This window comes from Gossypium hirsutum, chromosome D06, assembly GCF_007990345.1.
Source record: "Gossypium hirsutum isolate 1008001.06 chromosome D06, Gossypium_hirsutum_v2.1, whole genome shotgun sequence".
NCBI lineage: Eukaryota > Viridiplantae > Streptophyta > Magnoliopsida > Malvales > Malvaceae > Gossypium > Gossypium hirsutum.
Window position 1 is genome coordinate 22,835 of NC_053442.1, and position 19,798 is coordinate 42,632.

The following is a 19,798-nucleotide window of genomic DNA, read 5'->3' on the forward strand; positions in this document are numbered from 1 at the left end:
CAATAAAATTTAGTGGCCTACTAAGATTATATGCATAGCTAATGGCACCACAAAAGCTGATGTTCCGTTTTCATTATTATATATAAAAAAAGATCAATAGTATGTGGTCAAGTTGTGTTATCATTCTAGTTTTTCATTGGGAATGAAATGGTTAGTTGTACATTTTGTTGTTTAGATTATAAGAAGGGGTTGTAAAAGTGAGGACCCAGTGAGTGGGGGGATGAATGACAGCACGTAAGCAGCACTCAATGCTCATTTCAACACACAGTTGTAGGGTTATTACCTCAAATCTTTTGGGTTCTTATCCTTTTCCCACTTTTGACCAATCTTGTCAAGTGTCTGTCAACCCCAATATCATGTGTTGCTTTTAGACAAGTATTGACCCACTATGCAGCAGCAGCTGCAGATGCTATATCATCTTTAGAAAAATAGTTGTAGGACAAACAAATGAGGAAAATTCATCATTCCTCATATGAAGCCCATACTTTTAACGGCAATTCCCGAATTGTTGTTTTTTCCTATATTTTATTTATTTTCGTAAAAAACTAAAATTTAAAAACATTTTTTTTATATAGCATTTTTTAAGGGTAAATTACAGCCAAGGTTACTAAGTTTTGTTTTGGTCACTCAATTTTAAAAGATTATAAAATGGTTATTGAATTTTTCAAATTTTTTTACTTAAACCAACGCTTATGTATGGCTTTCATTGTTTACAATGCTTGTGCCAATTGGAAGCTTTCATTTTCATTTTCTTTTATAGTTTAATTTTTTTTTCATGAAATAGCTTTAAACATCACGAATATGCGAATTAAAATATAAATAATTTTTTTCTCTAATCTTCAACATTGATCATCAAATCAACTAAGATCTAAGGAATGTTTTACTCATCAATAGGCATTGATTTATCACATCGATCGTTGAATCGTCGTTTGGAGTTCAATAGCTGAATTAAAAAAAATTAATAACTCAATAACTTAAATAAAAACTTTTGAATAATTCAGTGATTTCAATGAAACTTTTGAATAATTTAGTGATTATCTTATTACTTTTTGAAGTTAAATGACCAAAATGTAAACTTACTAATAGTTTAGTAACATTGAGCGTAGTTTACCTTTTTATTATTATTGTAAAAGTAACTTTTAAGTCAACTATTTTCTAAGAAATGAATCAAATTAGTCCTTTTATTATTAAATGAAGGCTCAATGCTTCCTTTTTGGGGTCGTTCACGTATAAACTATTTTCAAAATGGTTATATAATGGCTAAATCTAAAGGCTAAACCTTTTAAAATGGTCAAACAAAACAAAGGCCAAATCTTTTCAAGAGTACTCAAATAAGGGTTTTTAAATAATGTGTATCATACTTCAAATTATGTTTAATTTTTTTTTCTTTTCTTTTCAAGTAATATTTAATTCAACTATCATGTATTATATTTTAAGACGTGAACATTTACTTATTTTGTATTATATTTTAAAAGTTTGAGATTTAGTCTTTATGTGATCAACTCTTAAAAACTGGGACTTAAGGATTTAGCTTTAAATCAATCAATTTGATCAGTATACCAAAGTCAAATTTTAACTAATTTAATATTTATTGTTTAGAAAATAACATAAAATTTTTTTGTTTGCAATTCAGTTTCGAAAGATTTTATTTGTAAAATTATAAAATCTTTAAAAATATTAATGTCCTAAATGACTCTTTAAAATAATAAATTTTAAATTTATAATCTTTAAAAATATTAATGTCCTAAATGACTCTTTAAAATAATAAATTTTAAATTTATTTGATTTTTTGGAAGGATTATTTTTTTAATAGTAAAGAGATTAAATCGATGTATTTAATATCAAAAGGATGAATTTAATCTTGTCTTTAAAATACAGGGACCTGTTATAGATTTTTACCTATTCCTGATTATCAAGCACGCCCTGCACGTGCCTTTGCCATCCCCTAACCGCGAAACAAAAACTAAAACCGACAAGAAAATTGACAAAGTAAAAAAAAAAAAAATCAAAGTTAGCAAAACCCAGAAAATTACGAGAAAAGAAACGTTGCTCTCTTTCTCTTTCTCTAGCTCTCGCTGTCTCAATCTGTTTCCAAAAAAAAGCTTCGCTGAGGACAAAGCAAAGGGTTTTGTGAAGAGAGAGATAAAAGTACAAAATTTTAACCCAAACAAGAAAAAAAACACCCCCTAATCTGCAAAGAGAGGGAAAAGCTCAAAGCCTTAAAACAGAAAGAGAGAAAATTTTTCTCTTTAGAGAGAAAAAAGTTTGGTGTCATCTACCTATCGGAGGTGAGCTTTGGAGCTAGGGTTTCATCTTTCCTCTTTTTGAAACTCCTTTTCTGATGAAGGTGAATGAACTACGTGTCTCGCTTTCTCGATTTCTTGCATTTTGTTTTAATTCCTTTTGGTTTATTATCATTTTAGTTATGTATTGAGGATTAACATTATTAATAAAATCAGCTAGTAATTCTACGTTAATATAATTTTAATTAAAATAGATTTCGTTTAAATTCAAAGCACTCCTATGATATTGAGCAGTAAAGCTAGGGTTTTGTCTTGCTGTTTCTACTGGTTTTGACTTTTAGGGTTTAGATTTTTTTTGTTTATAGTAATTGCTCTCGCTTTGCCTGGTTATAGTTTTAGAGGAAACTGGAGGAACTATCTTTCAGTTTTTGGTTTATTTTGCCTGCAATTTATGAATAGGTTCTTGTATGTTATTTTGGTTTTGGCGTGATTCTGTTTTAGGATTCAAATTCTATTGTGGTAGATATTAGGTAGTTCTTTTAATTCGAGTGTTGAGAAGTCTCATCGATTTTGTCTTTGGAATGTGTTTTTCTTGACAGTATATACTGGTTTGCACGATTAGCTTGTTTGGAAGGTATATTATGGTGACTTTAGCTTCTTTCTTTTTAATTTTGGTGATGATAATCTGTTTTAGAAGTAAAAGAATTTGAGGTTCTACATGTGAGAGCACTGTTCTAGGGATGCCTAGTGCATTAGAAGTTTCATCATTGAAAATTCTTTGGTACACATTTGGAGATCCACTTTGCTTTTGACTGCATCATACAAGGCAGTCTTTTCCATCCCATGAACTTCAAATCTTTTTAGTTGAAGTCCGAAGTTCTAACACTTTCCCTGGCTAATGGGGGGTTTTAGTGGTACTAGGCTTCACTAGATTTTTCCAGTAGTTGTCTAACGTAATGTGCTCTCTCAACCACCTTTCTGTGATCTCTTTGAACACTCTGATCATGTTAGTGCAAGTGCTGTCTATATCATGCACTAAAATTGAAAAGCAAAGACTTGTCCTTATTGCAGTGATAGAGGATGAAAAAGGTTCATTGTATTTTGTTATCTTTGGAGAGCTTTTATTACCTCTCTTATATCACTCATCCAAATGCATGAATGGTCAATAATTACATGCTTTCTATTGTTTTTTTATTTATTGTAAAGAGCTTCATGCTGTCATATTATTTCTTGCTTGTATGTCAGGCTAAGCAAAAACCAAAAGAAAAAACACCGAAAACTGATTCAGACCGTAGTGTTTGGTTCAGTTATATTTAATTTGGTCGGTTCATTCACAGTTCTCTAATTAAAGAACTGTAATTATCCGAACTAAAGCGAATTCTATTTTTATTTAATTTATAACTATTTTTAGATCTTTTATGATATAAAAATAAATATTTTATATTTAAATTAGTGAAGACATCTTTAAAATACTATATTAAAGATACTTTTAGAAAAAATTTAAAAACCGATGAACTGAACTGATTCGAACCGGTGGGATTCCATTTGGTTTCGGTTTAGTTTCTGAAAAAATTTAATCCTGTGTGGTAACTGCAATTTTTTTTCAAAAGAAATTGATATCGCCCCTACTTTTATGGAAGAATGGATGCAGTATCGCATAACTAAAATTTTCTTTTTCAAGAAATGTAGCTATATATATGGATGTGTTTCTAATTAAATTCTGTATTATTCATAGCTATGCTACTCGGGTTGATGTTTGAACATGTAGTGGCTTTTGATACCACTAATTTGTTTGCAAGATGTTGCATTTTAGTTAGAAATTTGGAGATGCAGAATTAACGTCATGTTATTTAACAGGTTTGTTCTTGGACTTCGCCTTGAAGCTTTACTCCTGTTTTAGATGGCACAAAAATTTTTATCAGGTTATAATGTCTTCTGTAGTTGGTGGTTTTGCAACTGAAGCACCATGACGCTGGAAGATTTTTTTACATTGACTGAGATGAAAGACGGGCTGACATCCCCTTCTCGAGTTGAGGAGCTACTAACTGTAATGAAGAAAGAGAAAGATGTTGTTGGAAAGAATGTTAGTGATGTGACCAGGCAGTGGACTGCTGTTGCAAGTACAATTGCTGCGACTGAGAATAAGGATTGTCTCGATCTTTTTGTTCAACTAGATGGACTCTGTTTCCTTGATGGATGGCTTAAGGATGCTCAAGATTGCGGTAATGAGTCTAGTGGCAATTTTGTGGAAGAATCAATTACTGCACTCTTACGAGCTCTTGAAAAGTTGCATAGAAATAATGAGAGGTCTATTTCTTCTGAGATCCGGATTACAGTGAAGAATCTTCTTGGCCACAATAGCCCTCGAGTTCAGGACGGAGCTAGATTGCTCTTTGACAACTTGAAACAGGATAAGGTTGCCAATGGTGATATTGATACTGGTGGACATGACTACGGGATTTCAGACAGTGCAAAAGTTACTGTAGAAAACAGCGGGCCAGAATCTTCTGTCAGAGGTGGTCCTTCTGGAGCAAATGCCCATGAAGAAATTGATGGAACAGATGCTGCAAAAGTTGAGAACCTTCCTTCAAACCTAGATGGTGTTCAGTCAGAAAGTGATAAAGATTTTCACATTGAAAGTACTAATGATCAGCTCGAGTCTAACATAAACTCAGATCACGCAAACCTGGAAAACAGATCTCAAAGTCATATGGCTTCCTCTTTCATGCCTAATCCCATTCAAGAGAAGTCATCTATGAAGGAAGAGCCTCTGGCAACTACTGTGGAAGAAACTGCTTCTGTTGAGGTCTGCAGTTTGCCAGAATCAAAGCAAGAACATGTTGAAGTTTCAGATGCTCAGAAGTTGAATGGGTTACCAATTGATGAAAACCAGAAGTTGGATATGACAGTTTCTTCCTCTAGTACTTCAGAACATGTTCTAGTGTCTTCTGGTGTTCTTGTTCGAAGTGCTCAGGAGGCTATAGCAGAACCAAATTTGCAAAATGAGTCTGAAGCCAGTAAGAGTGATGTCCTAAAATTTGTTGCTATTGGTGATGATAAGGCCCCTGTGTCTGAGCCAAAGAAGGCAATGGATGATAGTGGAGTTATGAATCATTTGGGCAATGGTTCACAGCAGTTCAAGACCACAGGCAAAGGTAGTGAGCCTCATTTGGGCAAGTGGAGCTCCTCTGAAAATGAGTTTAAATATAGAAAGCCTGGGAATCTGGACACTATCTTTTCCAGGACGGAACTCACTGGAGCAGCAGATGAAGGTAAGGAGAATTATGGCATGGAGGATTCGAGGCGTGGTGCCAATTATGTTAGTCCTGATGTGATCAATAGGAGAATGTCTGATATGGAGCTTGACTATGGCATAGTTGATGCTCTGGAAGTTGCCCGACAAGTTGCTCAAGAAGTGGAACGAGAAGTAGTAGATGACAGAGAGGCTTCATGCAGCTCTTCAGAGAAGATTTCAGGAGGTGGAATTGAGCAACCTAGTACCCCAGACTCCTTAAATGCAAAGCAAGACCTACCTGCTCAGGTTATACCAAGTGGGGTGTCTACTGGACACAATCAATCTACTGAAGCATATAATGAGGGGGAGGGGTGCGTGGTTAGTTCAGATAATGCAGACAATGAAAAGGAAAATGGTTTGCATCTCATGGAGTCCTCTCAGGTGACTGTGGCTCAAGAACCTGAACCTAACACTAAATGCCTATGTGAGTTTGACCTGAACCAGGAAATCTGTTCTGATGATGTAGAACAAACAGTCAATTCCATCTCCACCCCCGTTTCAGTGGTTTCTGCTTCAAGGGCAGCAGCTGCTCATGGCTTTCCTGTAGCTCCTCTACAGTTTGAGGGGGCTCTCGGATGGAAAGGATCTGCCGCCACAAGTGCTTTTCGCCCAGCATCAGCTTGTCGAAATTCTGATGGTGAAAAAACTCTCTCTCTTGGGGGAACAAGCAGTAGCACAAAACAGAGGATGGATTGCATTGATTTTGATCTTAATGTTGCTGAAGCTGGTGATGAAAAAGGTGCTGAACTAATGTCAGGCAAACAGGTTACAGCCTTGTCAAGCCTCAATTCCATAGAGTCTTCACTTGAAGTGAGTCCAAGAAAATCCAAGAGACTTAAACTGGATTTAAACTGTATCAACGATGATGTTGATGCTTCATCATTAGACTCAAGAGTAGAGGGACGGTTCTTCTACGACATGAATGGGCACCATAACCCATCACCTGCTCTGTCATCATCATCAATGCAACCTTCTATGAGGAACATTGACTTGAATGACAGACCATACAGTCACAATGATGCCTCAGAACAAAGGCCTTATCATGGTAAATGTTCCCAAAATGTTAATGCATATGGTGGAGGGCCTAAACCAAATGATCCTGTTATTTCTCTGATGGGAACAAGAGTGGAAGTCAATAGGAAGGATTCCATTCCTCAGGTTGTATCCTTGCTACATGGCAAGGCCTTTGAGCCTGCAAGAGATGCAAACATCACAAGGACAGGAGGTTTTCTGGGGTTAAGTCCCAATATGCCATATTCACATTCTCCTGCATTCAGTTATAATGGAGTGGCTATGGCACCAACTATTTCCTTCTCTTCTGCCATTTATGGGGCTAGTGGTTCAATCCCGTATATGGTTGATTCAAGAGATTCAAGAGCAACTGTTGTGCCTCAAACAATGGGCTCTACATATGCCGTTCCTCCAGCATACACTCAACCACAGTTCATTATGGGCATGAACAACACAAATGTTGGTTTAAATGGTTTGGTCCCCTCACGACCAAATTTCGATTTAAATTCTGGTTTAGCAATTGAGGGAGGAAATAGAGATTTCATGAGTTTAAGGCAGCCTTTCATGCCTGTCGAGCATTTGAGTGTGAATACTCAACCCTCCTCTAGTTCCGGAGTTGGTGCAAAAAGGGAAGGAACCAGATAGTCGTTGGGAGCCAGCCAAAAGCAAATCAACTACAGAGAGCAATTTCCATGGAACTAGCAAGTTCATATTTATGCTGCCCCTTCTCTTGGGATGAGTTAAGTCCAAGCTAATTGATGCTTGCTTTGCAAGGATACTTGGAAAATCAAAGAACCCATTGGCTTCGTAGGAGGGGAGTTTGAACTGAGTTAAATAGGGAATCAGGAATGTAATGTAATTCATAAGATTGATTGCTGAAGGGAAGGAAAATAGGTTTTAATTGTTCTAGTTTTACCTTACCGTCTTGTTTTCTTTTTTCTGTTCCATTGAAGGCCATTGCAACCACACAAGGTTAGGTTCATTGTAGTTGTAACATATTTTCCATGATAAAACACAAAGTTCCAGAAAACTAAGCTACCATTTTCTCTCCTTTTGGCAACCACAGTTTATACGTGAATGATCTTAGTTTTTAAAAGGCTTAATTATACTTAATGTCCTCAAATTATCATTTTCTAATTTACTGTATATTAATATTGTATTAGTAAAAAAATGTTCTAATTAACTTTATATTAATATTGTATTAACAGTTACTGCACGGTATTTTTTTTTCTAATAGTTTTAACTACATTCTTAGATTAATGAATTTGTCATTCATAAAAAAAAATATATTAATCAAATTATAAGCACGATTCTATTCAAGATTAATTTGAACTTAATGTATAAATCAAATTCTAATTTAATCAAGTTACAAATACATAAACACGTATTTATAGTTTGAGAACGGGGTTCAATTAATATTTTTAATTGAAGTGAAATACCAAAGAAACAAATACTTTTTTTATTGATCCCAAACATCAAAATGGGGAAGACCAGGAAACCACGCAGAACTTTTAAGTTAAGAATAGTCGATAAGAACCATCTAGAAATCGTAATTTATACACTTCCAATCATAATACGCCACGTTTACAAGAAACCCAAGTTGTTCGTTTGTTTGATGATCATCAGATCAAGTTGACTCAAGAGTTCAAGTCGTTTGATATGGGGACTGCGTGCCCAAAACACACGGCCTTCTCTCCACGTCGAAGAACCAAATTGGAACCAATAAACTCCCGCCACGTCCTAACAAAAAAATCATGAGCCGTTAGATTCTCCACGCTGGCGCCAATAACCAATTAACACTATCTTTCCCATCTCAAAAACATCGCTAAAACCCCCGCTTATATAAGACCTCTCAAGCCTGCACTGAAGGCAAAGCTACTAGATTTGAAAAAAAAAAAAAAAACAAACAAACAAAGGTAGCCTGAGCAAACTATGAGGAAGTGGGCGATCCCTTCCGCTTTGGTTCTTCTTTGCCTTCTCAGTCTCCTCTCAGATCATGGTAAGCTTACGCTGCTTATCCTTATTTTTCTGGCTTGTGAAATGCTGAATCCGGATCTACACTTGTTTCAGGGAGAAAAGTACAAGCAAATGCCGAGGAAGGAGGTGTAGATCCTCCTAAAGTCGAGGAAAAGATCGGCGCTGTGCCTCATGGCTTACAAACTGATTCTGATGTAGTTAAAAGGTAGCATAATTTTTGTTTTGGAATATACTTTTCATTACTTTGTTCTTTTTTGTTTACTTGAATTTTGAATCCGAATGTTCTTACTAGGGAATCGGAATCCATCTCTTCGAGATCGCTTCGCAATAATGCGGAGAAGTTTGAGTTCCAAGCTGAAGTGTCTCGGCTTATGGATATCATTATCAATTCTCTTTATAGCAACAAGGATATTTTCCTGAGGGAGTTGATCTCCAATGCTTCTGATGTAAGTTTTATGTTTTTCCTTCTTTGAATTGTTTTCAGTAATTGTTTCGAATTCGATGTTGAATCATTGTTTTTGTTTTAATTTAAGGCACTGGACAAGATTAGGTTCCTTTCACTCACAGACAAAGAAGTTTTGGGTGAAGGCGACACTTCCAAGCTGGATATCCAGGTCAGTTCTTCAAACTAAAACTTTATCTTATTGAAATTTAATTACAGAGAACTCCGGTTACCGTTTAATTAGAATGAGCCTGGTGTATAATGTCGTTGCTGAGCCTTAAAAATGCAATGAAATTGCAGATTAAGTTGGACAAAGAGAAGAAGATTCTTTCCCTTCGCGACAGAGGTATAGGAATGACAAAAGAAGATCTAATCAAGAACTTGGGAACAATTGCGAAATCTGGAACTTCTGGTAACTAAATCTTTATATTTGATATTGGAGAAGTAGAGTTGTGTTTGATTAAGTATAGATTACATAAACTGAAGTTATTGTTATTATCTTTTTTGTGCAGCATTCGTTGAGAAAATGCAATCCAGTGGAGACCTTAATCTGATTGGGCAGTTTGGAGTTGGGTTCTACTCCGTATATCTTGTAGCTGACTATGTCGAAGTCATTAGTAAACACAATGATGACAAACAGTGAGTCTTCTAGCTTCAATGTAGTTCTTATGGTAATGTTTGACCGATTGTTGAATTATTATTTGATTAATATGTTTTGCTCATCAGGTATGTATGGGAATCAAAGGCGGATGGGGCATTTGCAATTTCCGAGGATACTTGGAATGAACCACTTGGACGTGGGACTGAGATTAGATTGCATCTTAGGGATGAAGCTCAGGAGTATTTGGAGGAAAGCAAATTGAAGGTTAGCAACTTGAACTTTTCTTGTTTACATAGCCTATTCTTTGCGTATGCTGATTTTCATTTGTGAAATATTTTCTATTATGTTACCATCCTTTGAATTGTTATTTCCATGAACTTGTAATTTGATGTATTTACTTAAACTTGGCCTTTTGAAGATATGCTAACAAAGCATGCTGTGTTTCTCATCTGCAGGAGTTGGTGAAGAAATATTCTGAGTTCATCAACTTCCCCATCTATATCTGGGCAAGCAAAGAGGTTGATGTTGAGGTACCTGCAGATGAAGATGAGTCAAGTGATGAGGAGGAAACCTGTATGTATTAGCTAGCCTGTTAGTGTTTATTTAAAACTTGTCTTTTTCCTTAATGCTGTAAGAGTAGGCATGTTGTGATTAACTGATTATAGTTTTTGGTTTCCTTCTCTTTTATTTCCACAAACAGCCGATAGCAGCTCTTCTGAGGAAGGAGAAGATGAAGATGCCGAGAAAAGTGAGGATGATGATGCTGAAAAGAAATCAAAGACAAAGAAGGTGAAGGAAACTACTTATGAATGGGAACTTCTGAATGATGTTAAAGCCATATGGTTGCGCAGTCCAAAGGAGGTGACAGATGAAGAATACACGAAATTCTATCACTCTCTAGCAAAGGTAATTTTCCATATATTTTCTAGCTCCATAGTACCGAAAGCATTATAGAGAAGTTTCTATCATTTATAGATGCATATTTCTGCTTCTCTGCAGGACTTTAGTGATGAGAAGCCCTTGGCCTGGAGCCACTTCACCGCTGAAGGTGATGTCGAGTTCAAGGCCGTTTTGTTTGTGCCTCCTAAGGCTCCTCAGGATCTATATGAGAGTTACTATAACACCAATAAAGCCAACTTGAAGTTGTATGTTCGACGAGTTTTTATCTCTGAAGAATTTGATGAGCTTTTGCCAAAGTATCTTAGCTTCTTGAAGGTAATAGAAGACATTCCAAGTTATTTTAGTTGACTTGAATCTTCACTAATGAGTTTTCTGAGTTGTTTCTTATTGTTTACCTGTTGAGCAGGGTCTTGTTGATTCTGATACTCTGCCTCTCAATGTGTCAAGAGAGATGCTGCAAGCCCACAGCAGTTTGAAAACAATCAAGAAAAAACTCATCAGGAAAGCCCTTGATATGATTCGTAAAATTGCCGAGGAGGATCCTGATGAGTCGAGTGGAAAAGATGAGAAAGGTGTTGTATATTGATTCCTTATAGAATTAAATTTAATTTGCTAACACTTCACCGCCTAGACTTTGCCTACCACTAGCCTTTGACAATGAAACTAGTCTATTCCTAGTTATTTCTGGGTGAATATTGATACTGAATATGATGGGTATGCAGAAGTGGAAACATCTGGTGATGATGACGAGAAAAAGGGACAATACACCAAGTTCTGGAATGAATTTGGAAAATCCATTAAACTCGGTATCATTGAGGATGCAACCAATAGAAATCGCTTGGCAAAACTCCTTCGATTTGAGAGGTATTTAACTTTGTATATGGTATTTAGGCATGAGCATTGTATGGGTAAAATCAAGAAACCGAACTGAACTGATTAATTTGATTGGTTTAAAAGCGTCAAATTTCAGTTGTGTGTAGAACTAAACAGCATTATTTGGATTGGTTTGGATCCTGAAACTTAAAAACAAGTATTTGGCCTTGATTTGTTTTTCCTTTTAATCGAGTCCAAACAGAAGCATTCTTTGCACATGATAATCACTTTTCTGCTAGTAACTAATGAGTAATAGTGTATGAATTGCCTTGCAGCACCAAGTCGGATGGTAAATTGACATCACTTGATCAGTACATCTCAAGGATGAAATCCGGACAGAAAGATATATTCTACATTACAGGAACCAGCAAGGAACAACTAGAAAAATCTCCATTCTTGGAGAGGCTTAAGAAGAAAAATTACGAGGTAACTGCTAAAGCATTCAGAACCAACTTTTCTCATCTTCCCTTTTACTTAATTTATTTCTCGTTTTCTATCTGCGCTTGGGTTCTAATGACCTTTGTTGTTTCCAGGTTATTTTCTTCACTGATCCTGTTGATGAGTACCTGATGCAATACCTTATGGATTATGAGGGAAAGCAGTTCCAAAATGTATCCAAGGAGGGCCTGAAAATCGGGAAAGAAAAGAACAAAGAACTCAAGGAGTCATTTAAGGAACTAACTAAATGGTGGAAGAATGCACTTGCTAGTGATAATGTTGATGAAGTGAAGATAAGCAACCGTTTGGACAACACTCCCTGTGTGGTCGTTACATCAAAATACGGATGGAGTGCTAATATGGAGAGAATCATGCAATCTCAAACCCTATCTGATTCTAGCAAGCAAGCTTACATGCGCGGCAAGAGGATCCTAGAGATTAACCCAAGACACCCAATCATCAAGGAGCTTCGTGAGAGAGTTGCCAAGGACTCTGAGGTACCTATCTGTATATGTAAACAGTAACATGCATGTTTGATGAGTCGGTATTCAGTTTTGCTTAATTTGATGAAATCATTTGGTGGATCTTACAGGATGAGGGTGTGAAGCAAACAGCTCAGCTTATTTACCAGACGGCTCTAATGGAGAGTGGTTTCAATCTACCCGATCCCAAGGATTTTGCTTCACGCATCTACAGCTCAGTGAAATCTAGCCTAAATATCCGTCCCGATGCAACAATTGAGGATGATGATGATGTAGAAGAAACCGAGACAGAGTCGGAGACAAAAGACAGTGCAGTCAAAGATGAGTTGTAGATTTCCTGAAACCTCGAGGATATATACTCTTTGAGTTTGTTTTACCCTCTGAAGACATTCCCGATTGAACTGTAACATGCATTTTCAAGTCTGAAACTAGGATAAAAAGAAATTTTACGTAGTTCTTTCATTTCGAGTGTTGAGAAGTCTCATCGATTTTGTCTGTGGAATGTGTTTTTGTTGACAGTATATACTGGTTTGCATGATTAGCTTGTTTGGAAGGTATATTATGGTGGCTTCTTTTTAATTTTGATGACGATAGTCGGTTTTAGAAGTAAAAGAACCTGCGGTTCTACATGTAAGAGCACTGTTCTAGGGATGCCTAGTGCATGAGGAGTTTCATTAATGATCTTTGGTTTACATTTGGAGATCCGCTTTGATTTCTAGTACATCATACAAGGCAGTCTTTTCAGTCCCAAGAACTTCTAACACTTTCCCTGGCTAATGGGGGTTTTAGTGATACTAGACTTCGATAGTCTGTAGTTGTCTTACATAATGTCCTTTCTCACCCAACTTCTCACGACCTCCTTGAACACTACGATCATGGTAGCGCAAGTTCTGTCTATATCATGCCTATTGGTACCTATGTATCATGCACTAAAACTCAAATAGCAAAAGTTTGTCCTCATTCCAGTGATAGAGGAAGAAAAAACTTGATTGTATTGTGCTTTGTTATCTTTTGAGAGCTTTTATTACCTCTCTTGCATCACTCATCCAAATGCATGAATGGTCATGGCGGTCAATATTTGGATAATTGCATGCTTTCTTTTGTTTTTCTGTCCACATTTAAAATCTGTGTTGAAAATACAGAATCAAGTAATTTCTCACTTCTGATTAATGGATTTTCACGGAGGCCAACTGTTCTAATTCCATGATGATGATGCCTTATTCTGTAACGACCTTCATGCTGTCGCATTTTTTCTTGCTTCCAACAAAACCCAAAAAAACACTGAAAACTGATTCAGACCGTAGTCTTTGGTTCAGTGTTATTTAATTTGGTTCGGTTGGTCAAAATTCACAAATTAAAACATTGTAATTATAAAAGCTAAAGAGAATCTTATTTTTAATCAAGTTTTTTACCTTGTCAGTGCGATTGTATTTATTACAGGATCAATAAATTCAATTCAGACAAATTTAAATTATAAATACATAGATACATACCTATTGATAGTTTTTAGGATGTAATAATTTTTTATTTAAGTGAAATATCATAGAAACAAATATTTCCGATAATAGCTCAGGACATCCTATGCTAAAGTCAAATTATATTTTACTATTTTTTCTTAAAAAATTAAATTAGTTACTATATATTAGATTTAAGAATTATCTATTTTTACTACTAAAAATTGGTCTCTATACTTCACTACGAGTTATATGTAACATGCCACATGACGTTGTATGGATATTCTCCCATCCATCTTAGTTTTTAATATTACAATTGGATGAATTTTTAATAGAAATAAGGATAGCTAAAAGGTTGGCAGTGACCTCGACCCCTAACATAAAAAAAATCTTTTAAATCTTTTAAAATTTTAAATTAATAAAAATAAAATTACACTATGGCCCTCCTATAAATGATAAAATTTTAATTTAATTCTTTAAAAATTAAAAAGATATACTATTAAAATTATAAAATTATATTTTTACTATCATAAAAATTACAATTTAATTTCGACCTCTAATAAGTTTTTTCACTTCACCAGTAAATCAATTTACTTTTTAACCCATTATATAAAAACTAATTTAGCTATTTTCTTTAATAAAAAGGATACATTTATTTAACGTATAAATTGATTTACAGAAGAGAAGAGATAGATCTACATGGAAAAGAGAAGGAAAATACACAGAACTGTAAGGCAAGGATAGTAATAAAGAACAATCTAGAAACCGTGATTCATACACCTCCAAGCATATTAAGCAACGTTTACAGCAAAGCCGAGTCGTTCGATCATTTGATGATCATCAGGTCAAGTTGACTAAAGAGTTGAAGTCGTCTGATATGGGGCCTGCCTGCCCATAACACACAGCCACGTCAAAGAAACAAATCTAAACCAATAAAATCATGCCACGTGTCAACAAACTAAATCATGAGCCGTTAGATCCTCCACGCTGGCGCCAACAACTCTTTTCGATCGCAAAAAACATCGCTAAAACCCCCGCTTATATAAGAACTCTCAATCCTGCACTGAAGGCAAAGCTACTAGATTTCAAAAAAAAAAAAAAAAAAACAAACAAAGGTAGCCTGAGCAAACTATGAGGAAGTGGGCGATCCCTTCCGCTTTGGTTCTTCTTTGCCTTCTCAGTCTCCTCTCAGATCATGGTAAGCTTACGCTGCTTATCCTTATTTTTCTGGCTTGTGAAATGCTGAATCCGGATCTACACTTGTTTCAGGGAGAAAAGTACAAGCAAATGCCGAGGAAGGAGGTGTAGATCCTCCTAAAGTCGAGGAAAAGATCGGCGCTGTGCCTCATGGCTTACAAACTGATTCTGATGTAGTTAAAAGGTTAGCATAATTTTGTTTTGGAATATACTTTTCATTACTTTGTTCTTTTTTGTTTACTTGAATTTTGAATCCGAATGTTCTTACTAGGGAATCGGAATCCATCTCTTCGAGATCGCTTCGCAATAATGCGGAGAAGTTTGAGTTCCAAGCTGAAGTGTCTCGGCTTATGGATATCATTATCAATTCTCTTTATAGCAACAAGGATATTTTCCTGAGGGAGTTGATCTCCAATGCTTCTGATGTAAGTTTTATGTGTTTCCTTCTTTGAATTGTTTCCAGTAATTGTTTCGAACTCGATGTTGAGTCATTGTTTTTGTTTTAATTTAAGGCACTGGACAAGATTAGGTTCCTTTCACTCACAGACAAAGAAGTTTTGGGTGAAGGCGACACTTCCAAGCTGGATATCCAGGTCAGTTCTTCAAACTAAAACTTTATCTTATTGAAATTTAATTACAGAGAACTCCGGTTACCGTTTAATTAGAATGAGCCTGGTGTATAATGTCGTTGCTGAGCCTTAAAAATGCAATGAAATTGCAGATTAAGTTGGACAAAGAGAAGAAGATTCTTTCCCTTCGCGACAGAGGTATAGGAATGACAAAAGAAGATCTAATCAAGAACTTGGGAACAATTGCGAAATCTGGAACTTCTGGTAACTAAATCTTTATATTTGATATTGCAGAAGTAGAGTTATATTTGATTAAGTATAGATTACATAAACTGAAGTTATTGTTATTATCTTTTTTGTGCAGCATTCGTTGAGAAAATGCAATCCAGTGGAGACCTTAATCTGATTGGGCAGTTTGGAGTTGGGTTCTACTCCGTATATCTTGTAGCTGACTATGTCGAAGTCATTAGTAAACACAATGATGACAAACAGTGAGTCTTCTAGCTTCAATGTAGTTCTTATGGTAATGTTTGACCGATTGTTGAATTATTATTTGATTAATATGTTTTTCTCTTCAGGTATGTATGGGAATCAAAGGCGGATGGGGCATTTGCAATTTCCGAGGATACTTGGAATGAACCACTTGGACGTGGGACTGAGATTAGATTGCATCTTAGGGATGAAGCTCAGGAGTATTTGGAGGAAAGCAAATTGAAGGTTAGCAACTTGAACTTTTCTTGTTTACATAGCCTATTCTTTGCGTATGCTGATTTTCATTTGTGAAATATTTTCTATTATGTTACCATCCTTTGAATTGTTATTTCCATGAACTTGTAATTTGATGTATTTACTTAAACTTGGCCTTTTGAAGATATGCTAACAAAGCATGCTGTGTTTCTCATCTGCAGGAGTTGGTGAAGAAATATTCTGAGTTCATCAACTTCCCCATCTATATCTGGGCAAGCAAAGAGGTTGATGTTGAGGTACCTGCAGATGAAGATGAGCCAAGTGATGAGGAGGAAACCTGTATGTATTAGCTAGCCTGTTAGTGTTTATTTAAAACTTGTCTTTTTCCTTAATGCTGTAAGAGTAGGCATGTTGTGATTAACTGATTATAGTTTTTGGTTTCCTTCTCTTTTATTTCCACAAACAGCCGATAGCAGCTCTTCCGAGGAAGGAGAAGATGAAGATGCCGAGAAAAGTGAGGATGATGATGCTGAAAAGAAATCAAAGACAAAGAAGGTGAAGGAAACTACTTATGAATGGGAACTTCTGAATGATGTTAAAGCCATATGGTTGCGCAGTCCAAAGGAGGTGACAGATGAAGAATACACGAAATTCTATCACTCTCTAGCTAAGGTAATTTTCCATATATTTTCTAGCTCCATAGTACCGAAAGCATTATAGAGAAGTTTCTATCATTTATCGATGCATATTTCTGCTTCTCTGCAGGACTTTAGTGATGAGAAGCCCTTGGCCTGGAGCCACTTCACTGCTGAAGGTGATGTCGAGTTCAAGGCCGTTTTGTTTGTGCCTCCTAAGGCTCCTCAGGATCTATATGAGAGTTACTATAACACCAATAAAGCCAACTTGAAGTTGTATGTTCGACGAGTTTTTATCTCTGAAGAATTTGATGAGCTTTTGCCGAAGTATCTTAGCTTCTTGAAGGTAATAGAAGACATTCCAAGTTATTTTAGTTGACTTGAATCTTCACTAATGAGTTTTCTGAGTTGTTTCTTATTGTTTACCTGTTGAGCAGGGTCTTGTTGATTCTGATACTCTGCCTCTCAATGTTTCAAGAGAGATGCTGCAAGCCCACAGCAGTTTGAAAACAATCAAGAAAAAACTCATCAGGAAAGCCCTTGATATGATTCGTAAAATTGCCGAGGAGGATCCTGATGAGTCGAGTGGAAAAGATGAGAAAGGTATTGTATATTGATTCCTTATAGAATTAAATTTAATTTGCTAATACTTCACCGCCTAGACTTTGCCTACCACTAGCCTTTGACAATGAAACTATTCTATTCCTAGTTATTTCTGGGTGAATATTGATACTGAATATGATGGGTATGCAGAAGTGGAAACATCTGGTGATGATGACGAGAAAAAGGGACAATACACCAAGTTCTGGAATGAATTTGGAAAATCCATTAAACTCGGTATCATTGAGGATGCAACCAATAGAAATCGCTTGGCAAAACTCCTTCGATTTGAGAGGTATTTAACTTTGTATATGGTATTTAGGCATGAGCATTGTATGGGTAAAATCAAGAAACCGAACTGAACTGATTAATTTGATTGGTTTAAAAGCGTCAAATTTCAGTTGTGTGTAAGACCAAACAGTATTATTTGGATTGGTTTGGATCCTGAAACTTAAAAACAAGTATTTGGCCTTGATTTGTTTTTCCTTTTAATCGAGTCCAAACAGAAGCATTCTTTGCACATGATAATCACTTTTCTGCTAGTAACTAATGAGTAATAGTGTATGAATTGCCTTGCAGCACCAAGTCGGATGGTAAATTGACATCACTTGATCAGTACATCTCAAGGATGAAATCCAGACAGAAAGATATATTCTACATTACAGGAACCAGCAAGGAACAATTAGAAAAATCTCCATTCTTGGAGAGGCTTAAGAAGAAAAATTACGAGGTAACTGCTAAAGCATTCCGAACCAACTTTTCTCATCTTCCCTTTTACTTAATTTGTATCTCTTTTTCTATCTGCGCTTGGGTTCTAATGACCTTTGTTGTTTCCAGGTTATTTTCTTCACTGATCCTGTTGATGAGTACCTGATGCAATACCTTATGGATTATGAGGGAAAGCAGTTCCAAAATGTATCCAAGGAGGGCCTGAAAATCGGGAAAGAAAAGAACAAAGAACTCAAGGAGTCATTTAAGGAACTAACCAAATGGTGGAAGAATGCACTTGCTAGTGATAATGTTGATGAAGTGAAGATAAGCAACCGTTTGGACAACACTCCCTGTGTGGTCGTTACATCAAAATACGGATGGAGTGCTAATATGGAGAGAATCATGCAATCTCAAACCCTATCTGATTCTAGCAAGCAAGCTTACATGCGCGGCAAGAGGATCCTAGAGATTAACCCAAGACACCCAATCATCAAGGAGCTTCGTGAGAGAGTTGCCAAGGACTCTGAGGTACTTATCTGTATATGTAAACAGTAACATGCATGTTTGATGAGTCGGTATTCAGTTTTGCTTAATTTGATGAAATCATTTGGTGGATCTTACAGGATGAGGGTGTGAAGCAAACAGCTCAGCTTATTTACCAGACGGCTCTAATGGAGAGTGGTTTCAATCTACCCGAACCCAAGGATTTTGCTTCACGCATCTACAGCTCAGTGAAATCTAGCCTAAATATCAGTCCCGATGCAACAATTGAGGATGATGATGATGTAGAAGAAACCGAGACAGAGTCGGAGACAAAAGACAGTGCAGTCAAAGATGAGTTGTAGATTGCCTGAAACCTCGGGGACATGCCTTCTGAGTTAGTTTTACCCTCTGATGACAAGCCGAAGGAACTGTAACATGCATTTTCAAGTCTGAAACTTGGATAAAGTGAAACATTAGTTAGTAGAATATATGTAAACCATAGTCGACTGTGAAATTAATCTGTCTGCAATTTTTGCTCTTTTAATGCACCGCAGTGCTCTTAAGATTTTCGCGTATTGATATATGGTTGTTTCGATCTTATCATCTGTCAACATGGTCAACTTCCATTGCTTAAGATTATATCTTGTATTGTTATGCAATTTCAGTGGATGAAGGGAAACCGTTTTACTTGAAAAATGCCCCGAATTGTCGGCTCTTGCAACTTTTGCGGCCTTACTACAATTTCATTCTTTGAGACACTGCTTATTTCGTGGAACGCAGTGATTGAAACACGAGCCCGAACTGAAGCATCTTTGTTAAAAAGCCACAAAATGCTGCTACATTATTGGCCTTAGAAAGCAGTTTCTCCTTTGCGGCTTAACCATATTCTCTGTCGCTTGTGCTAAAATAGGGAAGGTTTTGGCTTCGGACCACACTAGAAAATTGGAAAGAAAGTGTAGAGAGCAACAGTCCCTTTGTAGATGAGAATCTGAAGTTGCCAATTTATCATCATCCACCGTCTCAACCCCACTGAAGAAGGAATCTTAAAGGCAGCTTTTTTTAATGTTTAACACCATATACAACTCCATTGCAAGCTTAAATTAAATCATCAAACCACCAAGCTTGCAATTCCAGCAAAGTGGTATTTTTCCTTTTCAGTGTTTGCTCAGATTCCCAGTAAAGTAGACACTTTCTTTTGCT

General features: G+C 36.2%; 3 protein-coding genes across 7 annotated transcripts; all 3 read left to right on the plus strand.

Annotated features, from left to right (window-relative positions):
• The first annotated feature begins 1,982 nt into the window (after positions 1-1,982).
• On the plus strand, positions 1,983-7,579 carry LOC121218136 (uncharacterized). 5 transcript variants are annotated; one of them, XM_041094838.1, is made up of 3 exons: positions 1,983-2,347; positions 3,979-4,100; positions 4,185-7,579. In XM_041094838.1, exon 3 carries the CDS (start codon positions 4,210-4,212, stop codon positions 7,192-7,194), a length of 2,985 nt encoding a protein of 994 aa, XP_040950772.1. In that variant the 5' UTR covers positions 1,983-2,347; positions 3,979-4,100; positions 4,185-4,209; the 3' UTR covers positions 7,195-7,579. The 5 variants fall into 5 exon arrangements, with proteins under 5 accessions (XP_040950772.1, XP_040950769.1, XP_040950771.1 ...); XM_041094835.1 differs by lacking the exon at positions 3,979-4,100 and having other exon boundaries at positions 4,101-7,579; XM_041094837.1 differs by lacking the exon at positions 3,979-4,100.
• An 812-nt stretch (positions 7,580-8,391) lies between these two features.
• Positions 8,392-12,724, plus strand: LOC121218137 (endoplasmin homolog). Its single transcript, XM_041094840.1, has 15 exons — positions 8,392-8,548; positions 8,620-8,731; positions 8,819-8,972; positions 9,060-9,140; positions 9,269-9,380; positions 9,481-9,607; positions 9,695-9,833; positions 10,025-10,142; positions 10,270-10,475; positions 10,569-10,784; positions 10,876-11,041; positions 11,192-11,333; positions 11,618-11,768; positions 11,876-12,277; positions 12,373-12,724. The coding sequence occupies exons 1-15, from the start codon at positions 8,482-8,484 to the stop codon at positions 12,592-12,594; spliced, it is 2,415 nt and encodes an 804-aa protein (XP_040950774.1). The 5' UTR covers positions 8,392-8,481; the 3' UTR covers positions 12,595-12,724.
• A 2,034-nt stretch (positions 12,725-14,758) lies between these two features.
• On the plus strand, positions 14,759-19,161 carry LOC107940719 (endoplasmin homolog). Its single transcript, XM_041094841.1, has 15 exons — positions 14,759-14,914; positions 14,986-15,097; positions 15,185-15,338; positions 15,426-15,506; positions 15,635-15,746; positions 15,847-15,973; positions 16,061-16,199; positions 16,391-16,508; positions 16,636-16,841; positions 16,935-17,150; positions 17,242-17,407; positions 17,558-17,699; positions 17,984-18,134; positions 18,242-18,643; positions 18,739-19,161. Exons 1-15 carry the CDS (start codon positions 14,848-14,850, stop codon positions 18,958-18,960), a joined length of 2,415 nt encoding a protein of 804 aa, XP_040950775.1. The 5' UTR covers positions 14,759-14,847; the 3' UTR covers positions 18,961-19,161.
• Positions 19,162-19,798: the final 637 nt, after the last annotated feature.